The sequence below is a fragment of the Curcuma longa genome, chromosome 4, assembly GCF_044706935.1.
Source record: "Curcuma longa cultivar G26 ecotype Majalengka, Jawa Barat chromosome 4, ITB_CL_G26_1.1, whole genome shotgun sequence".
In the NCBI taxonomy this organism is placed as follows: domain Eukaryota; kingdom Viridiplantae; phylum Streptophyta; class Magnoliopsida; order Zingiberales; family Zingiberaceae; genus Curcuma; species Curcuma longa.
This window is the reverse complement of record NC_133864.1, coordinates 15,611,190-15,627,541: the sequence shown is the minus strand read 5'-3', so window position 1 is coordinate 15,627,541 and position 16,352 is coordinate 15,611,190. Positions and strand designations below refer to the sequence as shown.

Sequence of the window (16,352 nt, the reverse complement as noted above, 5' to 3'; positions counted from 1 at the left end):
TCAAACTGTCTAAAGGTTCTTTAGCTTTGGTGCTTTTGATCATCCCAACAAATCTGTAACAGTCTCAGGCGTAAAAAATAAAGCAGTAATCGATCAAGCCCACATTGGTCTCTGTAAAAGCAGCTCCTTGGTAGGGGAAAACAACAGCTTTAGGTAAAGATAAAGAAAAACAAAGTGGAGATTTTTGAATAGGAATCCTTGTTAATTTATATACAATGTGGCTTTGCTAATGAGGATTATAAAGGAGATTGCAGATAGTGTCGAATCTAGGCAAGCCAGATAAATTGATTGATCTAATTGGATTAGGTGGGTTGCAGAAGTATTTGGGCTAATCATGTTGTGCAAATCCATTCAGCTAAGAAAAAGCGAACATCTTGCTGTGTCAAGTGAGTTGATCATGTCGAGCATGTTGGTTGAATTAACTAAAGCATGTTGTGTCGACCAAATGAGATAGTTTAGACAAATAAAACAGAGTATATGAGTTATATCGGTCAAACTAACATCGATAAACCGTATTAGGGGAGCAAAGATGGACAAATACAAAGATAATTTATGCTGACCTTGGCAACTACCAGCTCCAATTAGAAAAAAATTAGAACAATTAAACTTACATCAAACAATAGCTATACCAAATCTATCATTAAGTTTACTGCATAGAGTTATCTGTGAGAGTTAAAAAGGTTACTGGCTTTCTAAAATAGCAATCAGATAGCATGAATTATCATCAGTAACACTTAGTGTGATAAATTGCAACAAGATTAGAGAATAAAAAAGAAACGAAATATGTTACAGGCAATTTATGCTGGTAGAAGCAACTATCCGGTCCACTTTCGCTATTCCCTGGATTGCAAGGCACAAGTGCCAAGCAATCTACAAGGCGTGAATCTGCATTGAAGAATCATATCAAATAATGAGCAAAGTTTCTCACAAGCCAACTTAATCCATCATAAGCAACTAATCAATCTGCATCATCTGACTGTGCCGATGCCTCCTTCATATTCCTCTTTACAGAATGAGGAGAGGCACCTGTGATTGATTTTGCTAAACTCATCAAGCAAAGTTACAGTTCAACAACAACAAGAAGATCTAATCCAAGACTATATGGAGTTAGTATCATGGATCCTATGCAATCATCACCACAGGTACTATATGCTTAATAAAATTCAAATTTGTCAAATCACTTTTAATTATCCCAATCACTACCACTTTATTCTAACTTTGCACATAAAAACACCAAAGCTCAAAAAGAAAAAAAAAAACGAAGGGCATTTCTAACATCTAGATTAGCCCTTAGTACAAGAGGAGTCCATGTAATTTATTGAAAAAAAGGAGGGGACCTTAGATTGCCTACTTTCAAAGTTAGTCATGTATTCACCTTAATGAACAGGGAGAATATCAAATAATGAATGATAAGTTGATAAATAAGGACTCACAAGTTGGTTCAGATGATGAGAGGACTCAAATAGTTAGGAAAAAAATCAAGGATATTATGTTGCAGGAAGAAGATTACCTTGTTTCAAACAAACTTTTGGTGTTTTATCACAACCACTACTCGTGCATGCACTATGTTACCACTGAGCTAAATGTCATTTGCATACACTTTTTTAAAAGTTAATTCACATTATGGAGAATAATTGGAGTATCTATGCAAGTCTTTTTTTCCCCTTAGATTTATGTTACTAGATTCTACAGATCGTAAAATCAAAGCCTCTGCAATCCAATCCCAGCAGCCATCATGTCTTGCATCAGTCAAGGTTGCTAGAATATCTGCATAAATGAAAGGAATATGGCTCTATAATTGCTGTTTTCTAAATGTTTGTTCAGATAAGTGTAAACTTTGCCTCTATCAGACATAGCATTTCATGAATGCAAACTGGTCCTAATCTTACATATAATTTTCTAACAATTGTTACTTGTTGAATGATCTCTTCATTATTTCATATAATGCTAGAATGAATCAAAATATCTTTGTTATCAATCAAGTCATGGATATTTCAGTCAAAGGATCAAATTTAATGGTATCTAGAGAGCCATACAAGTTATAAAACATACAAATTCATGCATACTTGCTGTTTGGCACAGCTATGACAGTAAATTTTTGCTCAAGTGTTTCTTTGTGCAGTAGAAACTCAGTTTAAAGTTCTAAGAACTACATAAAGCACTACACTAAATGCAGAATCCAGTTGAAAAGCTAAAGAAGTTATCAAAACCCTTTTAGATAGTCAAAATATCATTTAAACAACAAAGGCACACATTTCCATGATCACACAAATATCAAAGTCTTGTAGAGCTTTTAGTTCTGTAAATTAATGTAACATATACTCAACAGAGAAATTGTGAAATATTGATTGCATGGTGATTGTCACTTGATGAACACAATCTTTTGATCATTGGTATTTTGGATTGACTTGAACTACAGACCTTGTCTTTTCATTGATATTCCAGATATCAAATAGGCGATTTGTTCCTGACCAGTTAAGCTACTTGTCAAAAATCTTCACTGTTATATAAACAAGATAACAACAATGGATAATTCTCAAAAGCTTACCTGATGCATGCCCTCTATTAGAAAAACAAACAGATCCGATGGCTAAAAAGCCTTAAAAGACAAACTGTTCAAGGGGGATGAAGGAAAAAAATAAAGATGTACACAAACTGATCCATCACCTTCGACGAAGTAAGCGGAAGAAGGCCACCCGCGGATGGTGGTCAGGGACATCGTATCCTCTTCCGTCAAGGGATACGCGAGCTTTCGCACCAGATCAACCACACCTCCCACCCGCCGCGGCGGGGGTATCCAATAGGAGGATCCAGGGACGACATGGAGCCAATCCGGCGCTGCCCTGCGGACCGAGATCGCGTGGACAGCGTCCTCGGATTGCTAGAAGGCGGCGGAGGAATCGATCGAAGCGTGGAGGAGACGAAATGGGGGCAACCGGCGGAGGGGAGGATCAGAACGGAACCGATGGAAATTGCTCCACAAACGAACCGTACGCGTTCTTGTTACGCGCGCCTTCCCACACAGCTGACAACTGGGGCTGGCCTACCATATATACACCCAACAGATTCCTTCTAGAAACTACCGATTAATAATCAGCGGGCGAACCTTCTGACGGCTGAGATTTAATCCAACTGCATCCTACGTGGCCATACTTATTATTGCAATATTTTCAGTTCCCATTTTTCTTTTTTTAAAAAAAATCAATTATAATAATATTGTTGGTAATCTTGTTTTATTTTTCTCAAGATGAAACATTTACCACTAATTTATATTAGTCATTACTCGAAGCACAGCATCTACATGGCAAAAAACACGGATTCCCTGCTCCTGGCTGAGACCAGTCAAACAGCCTCTTCTCTTCTCAGAGCTAGAGGCTGCAAAAAGAGCAGTATTATTACAATACTCACAACTTTTTCAGTTTTGCATTCTTCTTTCTAGATAATTGTCTGAGTAGGAAGCTGTCTTCTGTTCCATGTTAGTAACTCATGGAACTTACAGGACTCCTCGGGCTCCCAAGTCCTGTTATTGCTGTCTCAATCTTTTCCTTCAATTGTTCAGTCCCCATTTCATCGCCCTGCATGGATGCTTCTCAGTGAGACAAACAGGTCCTTTTCCATAATGTTCATGTGAATGGTGTTGATTTGGTGGCAATTGATTCATGTGCTAAATGAGTTAAACATGCAGGAATTGTCATCTTTCAGCTTTTTGTTTTTTAAATAAACGTGTGCTGAGGAAAAGAGAAAAGTGGATCTGTTGATGTGTTCAAAAAGGCATGTTTCCGGCACCAAGTTGAGAGTAGTGAATTGTGTGGATAAGGACAAATTGCAGCGAAATCTGGCAGTTTATGAGATCATGCAGCAACGTCATGGTATGAGGAAAAAGGGGGGGATTTGAAATTGTTAGTCACCTCGACGAACAGAGTGTGCATGAGGCTGCCGGAGACGCAGGTGATGTTGGCCGTGATGATCTTGAGGTGGAGGGACTCGAAGAGCTCGCAGAGCTTGATCATGGTGTCTCTGTTTTTGTTGCAGGTGATGCTGATCACCATCGTCTTCTCCCCCACTTCGCTCACTGTGAGCTGCGTGCCACGGCCACCAAACGGATCAGTTTCTGAACGAAAAGGTAATCGTCGATTAAGAATTTGGAGAGAGAATTTACTTCGATCACTTGTATCGGTTCCGACGCCGGCGCCCTCTTCTTCTTCCTTTGGATCAATTGAAGATCATCGTAGAAGTCGAGGTCATGATCGCTTGAAGCCCTGTCTTGTTTCAGCGATTCGAGCGCAGATATCTCAGCTTGCATCTGCCTCTCTTGGTCTTGGAGCTGCACGATGTAATCGATCGCGTCCTTTATGATCGAAGCCTTGTCCATCTGATCATTTCAATTTGCATGGATCAGACCCAGTAGAATATAATTCGATCGAAAAACATCATCTTGCTGCAAGTAAAGTAATCACCTTGGTGATGTTGGGGACGACGCTGCGGAGCGCGTAGAGCTTCTCATTCAGCTTCCTCCGGCGGTTCCTCTCCATGGAAATGCTCTTCGCGGCGGCGGCAGGAGACGAGACGCCGCCTTCCGGGGAGCTGGAGTCGTAGTAGCCAGCGGAGATGGCCTCCTCGAAGCCCCAACTGCACAAGAAACCAGAGAAGAGGGCAACTCTGCGAAATTAGTTCAAAACTAAAAAGAAAAATACAAAGAATTGAGCAAGAAACTCTTGTCTGCCAACAAATTGGAGGAGAAAATCGAGAAATGAAGTGGTACCCCTCGAGTTCCTCGGAGTCGATGAAGCGCTTGGTTTCCCAGTAGTTGCTGTATTCCCCGTCCATGTCCATGGCTTGTGTGAGTTGCGTTTACTGTCGACCGAAGACGGAGGCGGAGGAGGGGAGGGAGGAGGGAGAATTGGAGGGAGTGAGATGTGATGGTGCGCTATTTATTGATGAAGGGAACTAGGGAAGGGAAGGGAAGGGAAGGGAAGGGAAAGTAATCGCTGTTCCGACAAGGAAGACCACGAATCCGCGTCTCCAAATACCACGTGAGTTAATTGTGAATAAAAGGGCATATTTTATATATATACATACATGTATATTATATATATATATATATATATATATATATATATATATATATATAAAATATTATTTTGCAAGTTCATACATGAACATCTTGTGAATATTTAATATTGATTTTTAAATTATTTTTTAAAATTTAAGATTTAAATTTAAATTTAATATTTAAATTTAAAAATTTTAAAAAAAATTTAACATGGGTGTTCACGAATTAGGTATACAGGATAAAACTCTTTATATATAAATCTTAAATTCTAAAAAAAATTAAATAAAAATTTAATATTAGATGCTCACGAATAAATGCACAAAATAATATTTTAAAATTTTATTAGTTCGCATATCATCCATGAGCATTTAGTACAAGGTAACACTGATGTTCATGGATACTGCACACTCGATGAGCCCCTAATATTAAATTTTTATCTTTTTTAATTTTTATTTCTTTAATTTAAATATTATACCTGAAATTTTAACTTTTAAATTCTAAAAAAATTAATACTAAAAAATGATAATCCCAGTAGCCACATTTCTGGGGGTGGTCGATCTGGTCCCACGGAAGTTAGCGCATACGGCGGCCAATCCAGATGTCCAGCATTCTTTGATTGTGTTCTCCATTTGGAGGAAAATTCCTACAAATACGCCGTAGCTAGGCCGTCGAACTGCGGATCCCTGAGTTACAATCCGGATGTCCTACCGTTACACCATTGCCCCGGTACAAAAAAAAAAAAAAATAATACTAATAGTTCACGTGGTGTGGTGTAGAGAATATTATTCACTTATATATAATTCTCAAATAATTCTAAAATAAAATAACTTTAATTCAATTAATATATTTCCTCATTAAAAAAATCAATGATATATAATTATATGCAATTTGTACGATTAGACTTTTAATATTCTTTTGTTATTCTTGTTTTTATTTATTCAGGCGACCAAACGATATTAAATTTTTAATACACTTCCCTTGATTCCAACTTAATGAGCATATATTCTTGTTTTAATTTAGTTGTTTAAATTTTTTAAAAACTTATTTAATACAAATAGAGCCGGTCCTTGTTGTACAAGGGCCCTTGAAATTATAATTTTTAGGTCCTGACATACTGGTATATTTAATTTTTAAAACTTAATAAATTATGATTTTTAATCAGAGTTTCAAGATAAAAAAATTTTATACGAAACAATAAAAATGCTCTCCAAGCAACTTGAGTTCCAAGAAAAAAAGAATAATTTCTCCTATTTAAAATGATAACACTACTCTAAATAATATTTAGAATATAAAAAAAATTAACAAAAAAAATCAGGATTTTTGAATTGTCATTGCAAATTCTATTGAAATACTCTTTTTTTCTTCGTAGTAAAGAAGCTCTAAACTGGATGAAGGTCGTGTAGAACTGTAGAAGCGGTTGTAGCCTGTAGAAGTGACATGTGAAACTGTAGAAGCAGCGTGTGAAACTGTAGAAGCGGCGTGTGAAATTGTAGAAGTGATTGTGGCATGTGGGGACAGTTCGCAGCAGAGATCCACAACCTGTAGAATGAACAGAAAAAAGATTTGGTGACGAGATCCAAACTTGTTGAGATCTGATGCTTGTGCTTGACGGAATGAATAGAAAAAGGATCGGCGATTAGGGCTCAAAAACTGGTTGACTGTTTAATTTTTTTTATAGGCAGATGGATAAAGAATTACAAAGTTGATCACTCAATTTTTTTAAAAAAATTGATTATTTTTAATATTCTTTAAGAGATAATAATTAAAAACTAAGAATATGAAATTTAATTAAAAAATTAGGACCCTATCAATTTATGGGCCATGGGCAATCGCTCTGATTACCCTGGCCCACCTTGACATAGATATATCTTTTGTGCAACATTTAATTTATGCACTTATCTTTAGCGACACAAATGTACATATTAAATCAATCAATTATCTAATCTAGCATATTGTTCAATCCTTGTCTCATAAGCTTCTCGAAAGTCCTAAGTCAACTTGAGGAATAAATTATGTTAGTTAATTATTAGTTACCAATTCCATGGATTATATTGAATGCAAATAATATAGTTTTCAATTTGAGCATATACTCTTTTTTTAGGGTCCTTGAAAAATATAAACTTTTTATAATTAAGGTTCGATTAATTCGACCGATCGAGATTGAAATGCCTAATTATTACTTGTGGAAATCAATATGTACATAGACTTCTTTTTGGTTCATGAGAGAATTACTTTTGGGGTCTTCCATTCCCACAATGCTTTTAGAGGACAAGTCCTGTCTCATTTTTATGATATCAATTATAATATTTCTTATTCCCTATTTTCGTGTATTATTTTTTTCCTTGTGAACAAAAGAGAAACCTTTGAATGTACAAGTAGACGTACAAATTTGGTGATCTCCAAATTGACCTAGTTGACTTATAAAGTTTTTTTAAAACAAAAGTTAAAAGGGTTATTTTTTATTTTTTAATTCATCAAACGAGCATCTTAATTTGATTTTATATCAAAAAAATATTTTATTTTACTATTTAATCTTATATAATTATTCAAAATACTCTTTAGTAGTGTTCTGCACTTATCTTCTATTTAAATCTTAAATCAATTAGACATGTTAAACTATAATAATTACAAAATCGTAATTATTATAATATACTCAATCGATTTAGAAATTAAATGAATATAATAATATTAAATAGTATTATAGAGCAGTTGAGTAATTATACATGATTGAATAATAAAATAAAATATTTTTTTGATAAAAAATCAAAATAGGATAGAAGAAAGATCTTCTATCTTTCTTTTAACGGTTAGTTTGGCTGCCACTGTCTCCACGCGAAACACAAGTTGATCTGTGTGCATTAAGCTGAAGTCAACGCAGTCAATTGAATGGGAACAGTTGACTGTGAAAAATTTGCAAAACCATTTCTGTTGTTGTCTGACGTCATATGTCGTGACGTTATTTATGATGTAGATAGATACAGCTTTACAAATTGGGGGGATTTTTTTGACTTTGACCATTGACTTATAATGGGTACGCTGTGCTGGCGTTGACTTTTGGACATGTGTGCAATACCTTTATTCTTCAGAAAGACCAAAGCTTGCTTTCCCACAGATGGTGTGTCGAATTGAATACGATACAAGTTTTGTTTTTAGAAAAAGAATACAATTAAATTCTCAGGTATTTGAGTAGAGAATTTTTCTTTTTTATATTTAAAATTGCTTTAAAAATTTCAATTGTCAATGCGTCACTTAAATATTTGGAGCCACGTCAAATCATTGTTTTAGCACCTGAAAGGTGTTACGACTTACGATAGCTATTTTTGGCATCTACCGAATAGGCACGTGTCTAATAATTAATAGGTCACGCGTTTACTGATCAAATGTCGCGTGATAAATGTGCTAAAAACGTGAGAGGGACGTGGCATCTTGTTCATGTAGTGGATTGCTGAGTACTTTAAGTACGGGGTGTGTTTACTCCGGCGGAAGGGAGAGGAAAGGATTAAAATGTATGATTTGTAAGCTGTCTTCCTTATTTGCCCTAATTATGAAGATTTAGGAAGGAGAGATTTCAACGTCATGATAATTCTGAAATCAAAAAGTCTTTATCATCCTTTGTCCTTAATTTGTCATGCAACTTTTAATTTTGATTGCACTAAATCGACAAACTGTTGATACCTAATTATAATGTCTATCCTTTCCTTATCCTTACCTTTCCAATTCATTTGAATAAGGACACTCAACTTTGTTTATATTAAAGAAATGTACTTAATTTTATTGATATTAATAAATAATAGATTTATTTGTGCAAAAGTTTTATAAGTAACAAATAATTAAAAATTACCCATAAACAAGCATGGAATGAAGTGATATCAACAACAACAACAACAACAACAACCAAGCCTTATCCCACTAAGTGGGGTCGGCTATATGGATCCTTTTACGCCATTGAGCTCTATCTCCTATTATATCATCATTTATATTTAAATAAATTTTATCTTGTTTTATTGTTGCTAACCAAGTCTTTTTTGGTCTACCTCGCCCTCGTTTGATATGTGTATTTGTCATAGTTTCACACCGCCTAACTGGAGCATTTATCGGTCGTCTAAGTACATGTCCGTACCACCTTAAACGTGTCTCACGGAGTTTTTCCTCAATAGATGCAACTCCAACTTTCTCTCTAATGCTCTCATTTCTTATTCTGTCCATCTTCGTATGTCCACACATCCATCTTAACATCCTCATCTCCGCAACTCTCATCTTTTGCTCATGTGCTCGAGTCATAGCCCAACATTCAGCGCCATATAACATGGCAGGTCTAACTGCCGTTTTATAGAACTTTCCTTTAAGTTTTAGAGGCACTTTACGATCACATAAAACACCTGATGCTCTCCTCCACTTCAACCATCCTGTTTGTATTCTATGTAAGACATCTCTCTCAATCCCTCCATCGGCTTGCAAAAATGATCCTAAATATTTAAAACTCTCAGTTCCAGACAACTCATCATCTCCTATTTTAATACTTGTCTCATTACGTTCAATATTGCTAAACTTAAATTCCATATATTCTGTCTTTACTCTACTAAGCCTAAAACCTTTCTCTTCTAGTGTTTCTCGCCAAGATTCTAATTTAGCATTTACTCCCTCACGTGTCTCATCTACCAATACAATATCATCTGCAAACAACATGCACCATGGTACAGTATCTTGAATGTGTCCAGTAAGTTCATCCATGATTAGTGTAAAAAGATAAGGACTTAGAGCTGACCCTTGATGTACCCCTATCTTTATTGGAAATGCTTCAGTTAATCCGCCTGAAGTCTTCACTCTAGTCGTTACTTCCTCATACATATCCTTAATTAGGTCAATATATACTACGCTAACACCCCTCTTTTCTAGAATTCTCCATATAATTTCCCTTGGGACTCTATCATAAGCTTTTTCTAAATCAATAAATATCATATGTAGATCTTGCTTTTGCCCCCGATATTTTTCAATTAGTTGCCTGAGAAGATGTATAGCTTCTATTGTCGACCTACCAGGCATAAACCCAAATTGATTTTCGGTGACCATAGTCTCTTTCCTTAATCGTTTTTCTATTACTCTTTCCCAAAGTTTCATGGTATGACTCATTAATTTAATGCCCCTATAATTTGCACAATTTTGTACGTCCCCCTTATTCTTATATAAGGGAATTAGAGTACTTACTCTCCATTGATCTGGCATTTTCTTTGTTTTCAATATCATGTTAAATAATTTTGTAAGCCATTCAATACCTTGTTTCCCTAGGCACTTCCATACCTCTATCGGGATATCATCTGGTCCAACGGCTTTTCCATTTTTCATTCCGTTTAAAGCTTGTTCTACTTCTGAAATTTGAATTCTACGATAAAAATTTAAATTTCTATACTCATTTGACCTGCTTAAATTACCTAAGTTAAGTTGATCACCTACACCTTCATTAAAAAGTTGATGAAAATACCTCTTCCACCGCTCTTTTATTTCTCCATCATTTACTAATACCCTATTGCATTCATCTTTAATACATCTTACTTGGCTAATATCTTTTGTCTTCCTCTCTCTCGCTTTAGCTATTTTATAAATGTCTTTTTCTCCTTCTTTTGTATCCAATTTTCGATATAACTGCTCAAAAGTTGTATTTTTAGCTTCATTCACTGCTTTTTTAGCCTCTTTCTTAGCTAATGTATATTTTTTTAAATTTTCTTCATTCTTGCAAATATATAATTTCTTATAGGCTATTCGTTTTTCCTTCACTTTTTCCTGTACTTTCTCATTCCACCACCAAGATTCTTTACTTGGTGGTACATGCCCCTTTGACTCGCCGAGTATACTCTTGGCTATTATTTTCAACTTTGATACCATGTTATCCCATATCGTAGTAGGGTCACCGTATACTTCACCTAATACTTGTCCTTCTACCTTCTCCTTAAATATGTTTTGTTTCTCATCCTTCAACTTCCACCACTTAATTCTAGGAGTAGTGGATATTTTCTTTTTATGGATATTATGCTTAAGACGTATATCCAATACTACTAACCTATGTTGGGTAGTTAAACTTTCTCCAGGAATGACCTTACAATCTTTACAAATCTTTCTATCCCTCTTCCTAACCATAAGAAAGTCAATTTGCGATTTATTATTCCCGCTTTTAAATGTGATCAAGTGTTCTTCTCTTTTCTTAAAAAATGTATTAGCTAGTATAAGATCATATGCTATCGCAAAATCCAGTATAGTTTTACCTTCCTCATTTCTTGTTCCAAACCCATAATCCCCATGCACCCTCTCATATTCCTCATTTTTCACTCCAACATGTCCATTTAGATCACCTCCTATTAAAATCATTTCATTTGATGGAATATTTTGTAATACTTCATCTAGGTCATCCCAAAACCTTGCTTTGGTATTTTCATCTAATCCTGCTTGAGGTGCATATACACTAATTACATTTATAGTGTCTTTCTCCACTACTATTTTAAGAGCTATAATTCTATCCCCCTTTCTATTTACCCCTACAACTTCATCCTTTAACAAACTATCTACAATAACACCAACTCCATTTCTTGTTTTACTCTTCCCTGTGTACCACAACTTATAACCCGAGTTCTCTATCAACTTTGCCTTTTCGCCTACCCATTTTGTCTCTTGTACACACAAAATACTAATTCTTCTCCTAATCATCGTATCTACTACCTCCATTGTTTTACCAGTAAGGGTTCCTATATTCCATGTTCCAAATCTTAGACTATTTATTTTTCTATAATTTTTATTCTTACCCAACCTATGGTGTGAGAACTTTTGCTCATTTAACACTACACCCAAGTTCTCATGGAGATGTAGCGGTCCTTGCCGAGACGTTACAGTCGGACCCTGCAACGCGTTCCTTCCGGGGAACATCCTAGCATTAACACAATAGTTTAATGGATCCATTCATGAGTGTTTGCCTTAGTTTAACGCTGGCTGGCAACCTAACGCAACCCTCCTCCTTTATCCGGGCTTGGGACCGGCAATGATAAGATAAACTTATCACAGGCGGAGTTTCAAATAGAACTATCTCATGTTGTACTATTTTTTATAAAGTCATATCCAAGATAATTGTAAACAAAATGATAGAAGTGATAGAGCAAATACTTATGTCTTCTCCATCAATCCATCTAACACAAACATTGTTGAGAAAATACACAAGAAAGAGGATATCTTCTAGGTGCATCTTGAAAGTTAACCTTCAAAAAATCTCTGACTTAGTTAGCTAGAGCTTTTTGCAGGATGCGTTGCAGGGCTTTGGATCCCCATGATAGTTTGTTGCATGAATCATAGAATGCATCACCATCACGACCTTTTCAATAGCTATCAATGAAAAACTTTATGGGCATTTCAGCGGGCTTGTGGCTTGAGGTAGCGTGATCCACTATTACCTTACTTATTTGGTTCGAGTTTGGAGATATTCTCACGTCTCTTCCATCAAATGACATTAGATTCAACATTCACTATCACCCAAAATGTGATGCGCGGTAGATTGCTCATTTAACATTTGTTGATGACCTACTTTTGTTTTCATGATGGGATACATCATCTGTGAGCATCATGGTGAATAATTTAGAGTAGTTTATTGATATGACAGGCTTGCATATGTAAATCGACTAAAATCCAAGATATACATTGCCAGAGTAGATGAGCGAGTCAGGGACGCTCTAGTGCAACTCTCAGGTTTTCAAATAGGCACGCTATCATTAAGATATTTAGGTATCTCATTAGCATTAGTGAAACTCAAGATTTCAGATTATACACTGATAGATAATATCCTTTGTAAAATTAACCCTTGGCCATGACATACACTTTTGTATGCGGGCAAACTACAATTGATAGCATTAGTCTTGCAGGGAGTTGAGTGTTTCTAGCTCTCTATCCTCCCACTACTACATGCCATCATAAATAGAATCTATGTAATGTACAGAGGGGGAGCAGAGAGGGTTCAACAACAGTAGTATCCAATAGATTTACAATTTGGTTCATCTAAGTAGGTAAAGGGGTTGTTAAAAAAATGATAATCCCATCTCTGGGGGAGGTCGGCCCGGTCCCACGGAAGTTTCCCACCGACCACCAGGGTAAATCGGGAAGCACATACGGCGGCCAATCCAGATGCCCAGCATCCTTTGATTGCGTTCCTCATTTGGAGGAAAATTCCTGCAAATACGCCGTAGCTAGGAATCGAACCGCGGGTCCCTGAGTTACAATCCGGATATCCTACCGTTGCACCATTGCCCCGGGGACAGAATTTGACAAATTGAATAATTGTTAAAACTTATATGTTAGGAGGATAGGGATCAAACAATCATGTATCATTATTATGTGGAAGTCGTATGTCTAACCTAGTCATGCCTTCACAGTTTGATTGTTGACTAATGAGAGACTGACCACTAGAAATCGTTTGTCATTTGATTGCCCTTTTTATGCCAATGCAGAGAAGACATAAAATCATCAGGTGCCCCATCACAGGCTTATTATGGGAAAAAAAATAAAAGTTAATTTCACATGCAATAGGAAATGACTATCTACAAGAGAATATTCAAAATCTTTAAGCAGTAATATCGAGACACTCGAATTTTGATAAGGGCATGACATTTGGTCATGACATGTATGAATTCATCATATATGGATGACTAAGAATAGAGTTATTTTTGAGAGAGAGAGGATAAATGTAGAGAATACTTATAAAAAAAATTTAAATACATATGTATAAAACTTTGAACATCTATTTACATTTGGCACTCATGATAGGATTTCCAAAGTGGACCTTATATATCTCTTTTTGATTAATATAAAAATAATATTTATCTATTAAAAAATAATTAAAATTGTAATTTGTCCAGCAAAGCATTGTCCTAAAATAATTAGTATTTTAACATGCATAAATTAGAACATGTTCATGCCACATCATGATTCTATGAAATTAAAAAAAAATGCTGAGAGATTTATTTGGTTTAATTTTATATATAAAGGAGAATACACATGATTTCGATTTGATTGCACTCTGTTTATTTATTTATTTGAGCCAAAGATTTATAATATTGATTATAAAATGTTGATAAAAACGATTTAGGTAGTTGGAGTATATCAAAATATGTTTTCCATTGATCTTTTTTTTATAAAAAAACTACGGGTTTGGTCAATCGATTAACGTCACAAAAATTATATTTATTGACCGAAGATTGCTCATAAAACAAGCTAATTAAAGAAGCTTCTGGGAGACATATAATCATTTTATTAAAAGAGAGTTGATTTTTTATTCTTTTTTTACTTTAAATAAAAAATAATCTCATGTCGTATTCAATGTCCAATGGAGGTTCAAACCCAAACAACAAAAATATGTTCTTTATCAATTTTATCATGAGTAAATATACCTATTTATTAGGTGGGAAAGGATGAACCATCATAAAAAAAAAATCTATTGATTCTCTCTTAATTAGTTGGATCGTAGGTGCGATGATTTATTTTACGGGTAAAGTCTCTAGTTCAAGTGTAAGATGACCCAACTAGGGGTTGTAAATGAATTGAAGGTTTATGAACAAATTTGATGTTCAACTTGGAAAGAGTTTATTTATGTTCATTTAATAAATACAAGATCAATTAAATAACAACGATTTACATGTAAGGCCCAACTTAGTTCTGGTCTGAAAGCAGATTAGGCCCAACGTGGTCCTAGTCTCTAGGAGACCAGGTCCTGATCTCCAGGAGACCAGGGCCAAGCATTCTAACTGAAAGTTAGCATAATATTGAAGCACCTCTGAGAGTTCAAAATAAATAATGAAAGACATCTTTGGACTCCTTGCGACATCAAAAATCCATAGAACCTAAAATGGATGCAATCTGAGCTCTCTAGGTCAATAAGTGAGTTTTGATCGAAACTCACTGATGGATCTGCGCTATTTGGATTTCTGCAAACTTGCACCCATTTTGATAGGGCTGAGTGAGAGGAAGATAGATATGATGTCAAACTTTAATTCTGATTAAGGGTTTGGTGTGAAGAGACTAGACCCAACCTGGGTCTGTAAATGAACTGAACTAGACTCAATCCTCACCATTCTAGGAAATCCATCAAGAATTTAGAGAAATAACAACAAGATAATCTTCTAACATGTTTAAAAGCTCGTAATATATTTTAACCTCATAAACTTCTACTAACAATACTAATTATAGGCAAGACTTGGAACAACTCTTCAAGATGAGTCAAAATGCATGAAATGAGATTTTTATTTCTCAAGACCTTGAGAATGAAAATTGCATTTAACAATGAACAAGCGTGCAGTATTAAAGACTCATCATCATCTTTCAAGCACTAGAAGAAAATTGTCAAAAATACCAAAAATTGATTGGACCTTTCAAATTCTTGAGTAGCATATTAAATTCCTGAATAGACTCATCTTTCCCGAGTAGATTAATCTTTCTCGAGCACCATCAAGTACGCTTTCTCAAGCACCATTTTGAACCTTTCTTGAGTACTATTATGAACCTTTCACGAGCACTATTATGAAGTTTAATTCAAGTACCACGTTCAGTCTAACAGACTTGGATCAAAATGATCATAATCATTTTTTGGTTGGAAATTAGACATTCATGATTTTCTAATGATATATGACTACTCTGTAATTAGTTCCCATTGAAAACAGATTAATAATTGAAGTTGACATCAAAATGTGAGATGTTTTGTAGAGCGTTTCTGTGTCATTTTTGTCCCAACGATGAGCATTTGTTGACGATAGAGAAGCCATCCCATGCGAAAGACAGTGAATGATAAGAGTGTTGATCCAGTGGAGCAAAGAGCATAACCTCCATCTCAGCGGTCTCATACGGTCAGTCTTATGATCATCTATAAAGAGGTAAATCGAAAATTACAGTTGACCACTATAAAAAAGACATTATCTTGGTTTCGTCAAGATTCGATCCTTATCTAGTACAACAAATCTATTTTACAGTAATCATTTCAATCATGCTCGAGAACTTCGCATTCCCTTTCTCATTCTTGTCTTTTGCATCTTTCTTTGAAAATGACGATGTCAATGAACGAGAAAGGTAGGAAAACCCACAAAAAATTATCATTCATTCATTTTTGCTTAATTTCTTAACAAATTTTCTCACTCTTTACTGCAGATGGGCAATGGAAAGGACATGAATAGAGCCCACTTTGCTTTTTCTCTGATTTATGTCTGTCTCTGCGATGACAACTCTGATTCCGTGCATTTTATTTTTTGCAGCAGCTATTCATTTGTTCAATGAGGTATTGAAA

At 35.3% G+C, this 16,352-nt stretch overlaps 2 protein-coding genes across 2 annotated transcripts; both read right to left on the bottom strand.

The window, feature by feature from the left end:
* Positions 1 to 815: 815 nt before the first annotated feature.
* LOC141827163 (uncharacterized) lies at positions 816 to 3,050 on the bottom strand. The gene is made up of 3 exons (XM_074714413.1): positions 2,964 to 3,050; positions 2,668 to 2,881; positions 816 to 1,041 (listed from the first exon to the last, which is right to left on the bottom strand). The coding sequence occupies exons 1-3, from the start codon at positions 3,048 to 3,050 to the stop codon at positions 959 to 961; spliced, it is 384 nt and encodes a 127-aa protein (XP_074570514.1). The 3' UTR covers positions 816 to 958.
* Positions 3,051 to 3,255: 205 nt separating this feature from the next.
* Positions 3,256 to 4,883, bottom strand: LOC141827670 (transcription factor bHLH35-like). The gene is made up of 5 exons (XM_074714973.1): positions 4,763 to 4,883; positions 4,458 to 4,629; positions 4,160 to 4,372; positions 3,909 to 4,079; positions 3,256 to 3,575 (listed from the first exon to the last, which is right to left on the bottom strand). The coding sequence occupies exons 1-5, from the start codon at positions 4,831 to 4,833 to the stop codon at positions 3,477 to 3,479; spliced, it is 726 nt and encodes a 241-aa protein (XP_074571074.1). The 5' UTR covers positions 4,834 to 4,883; the 3' UTR covers positions 3,256 to 3,476.
* Positions 4,884 to 16,352: the final 11,469 nt, after the last annotated feature.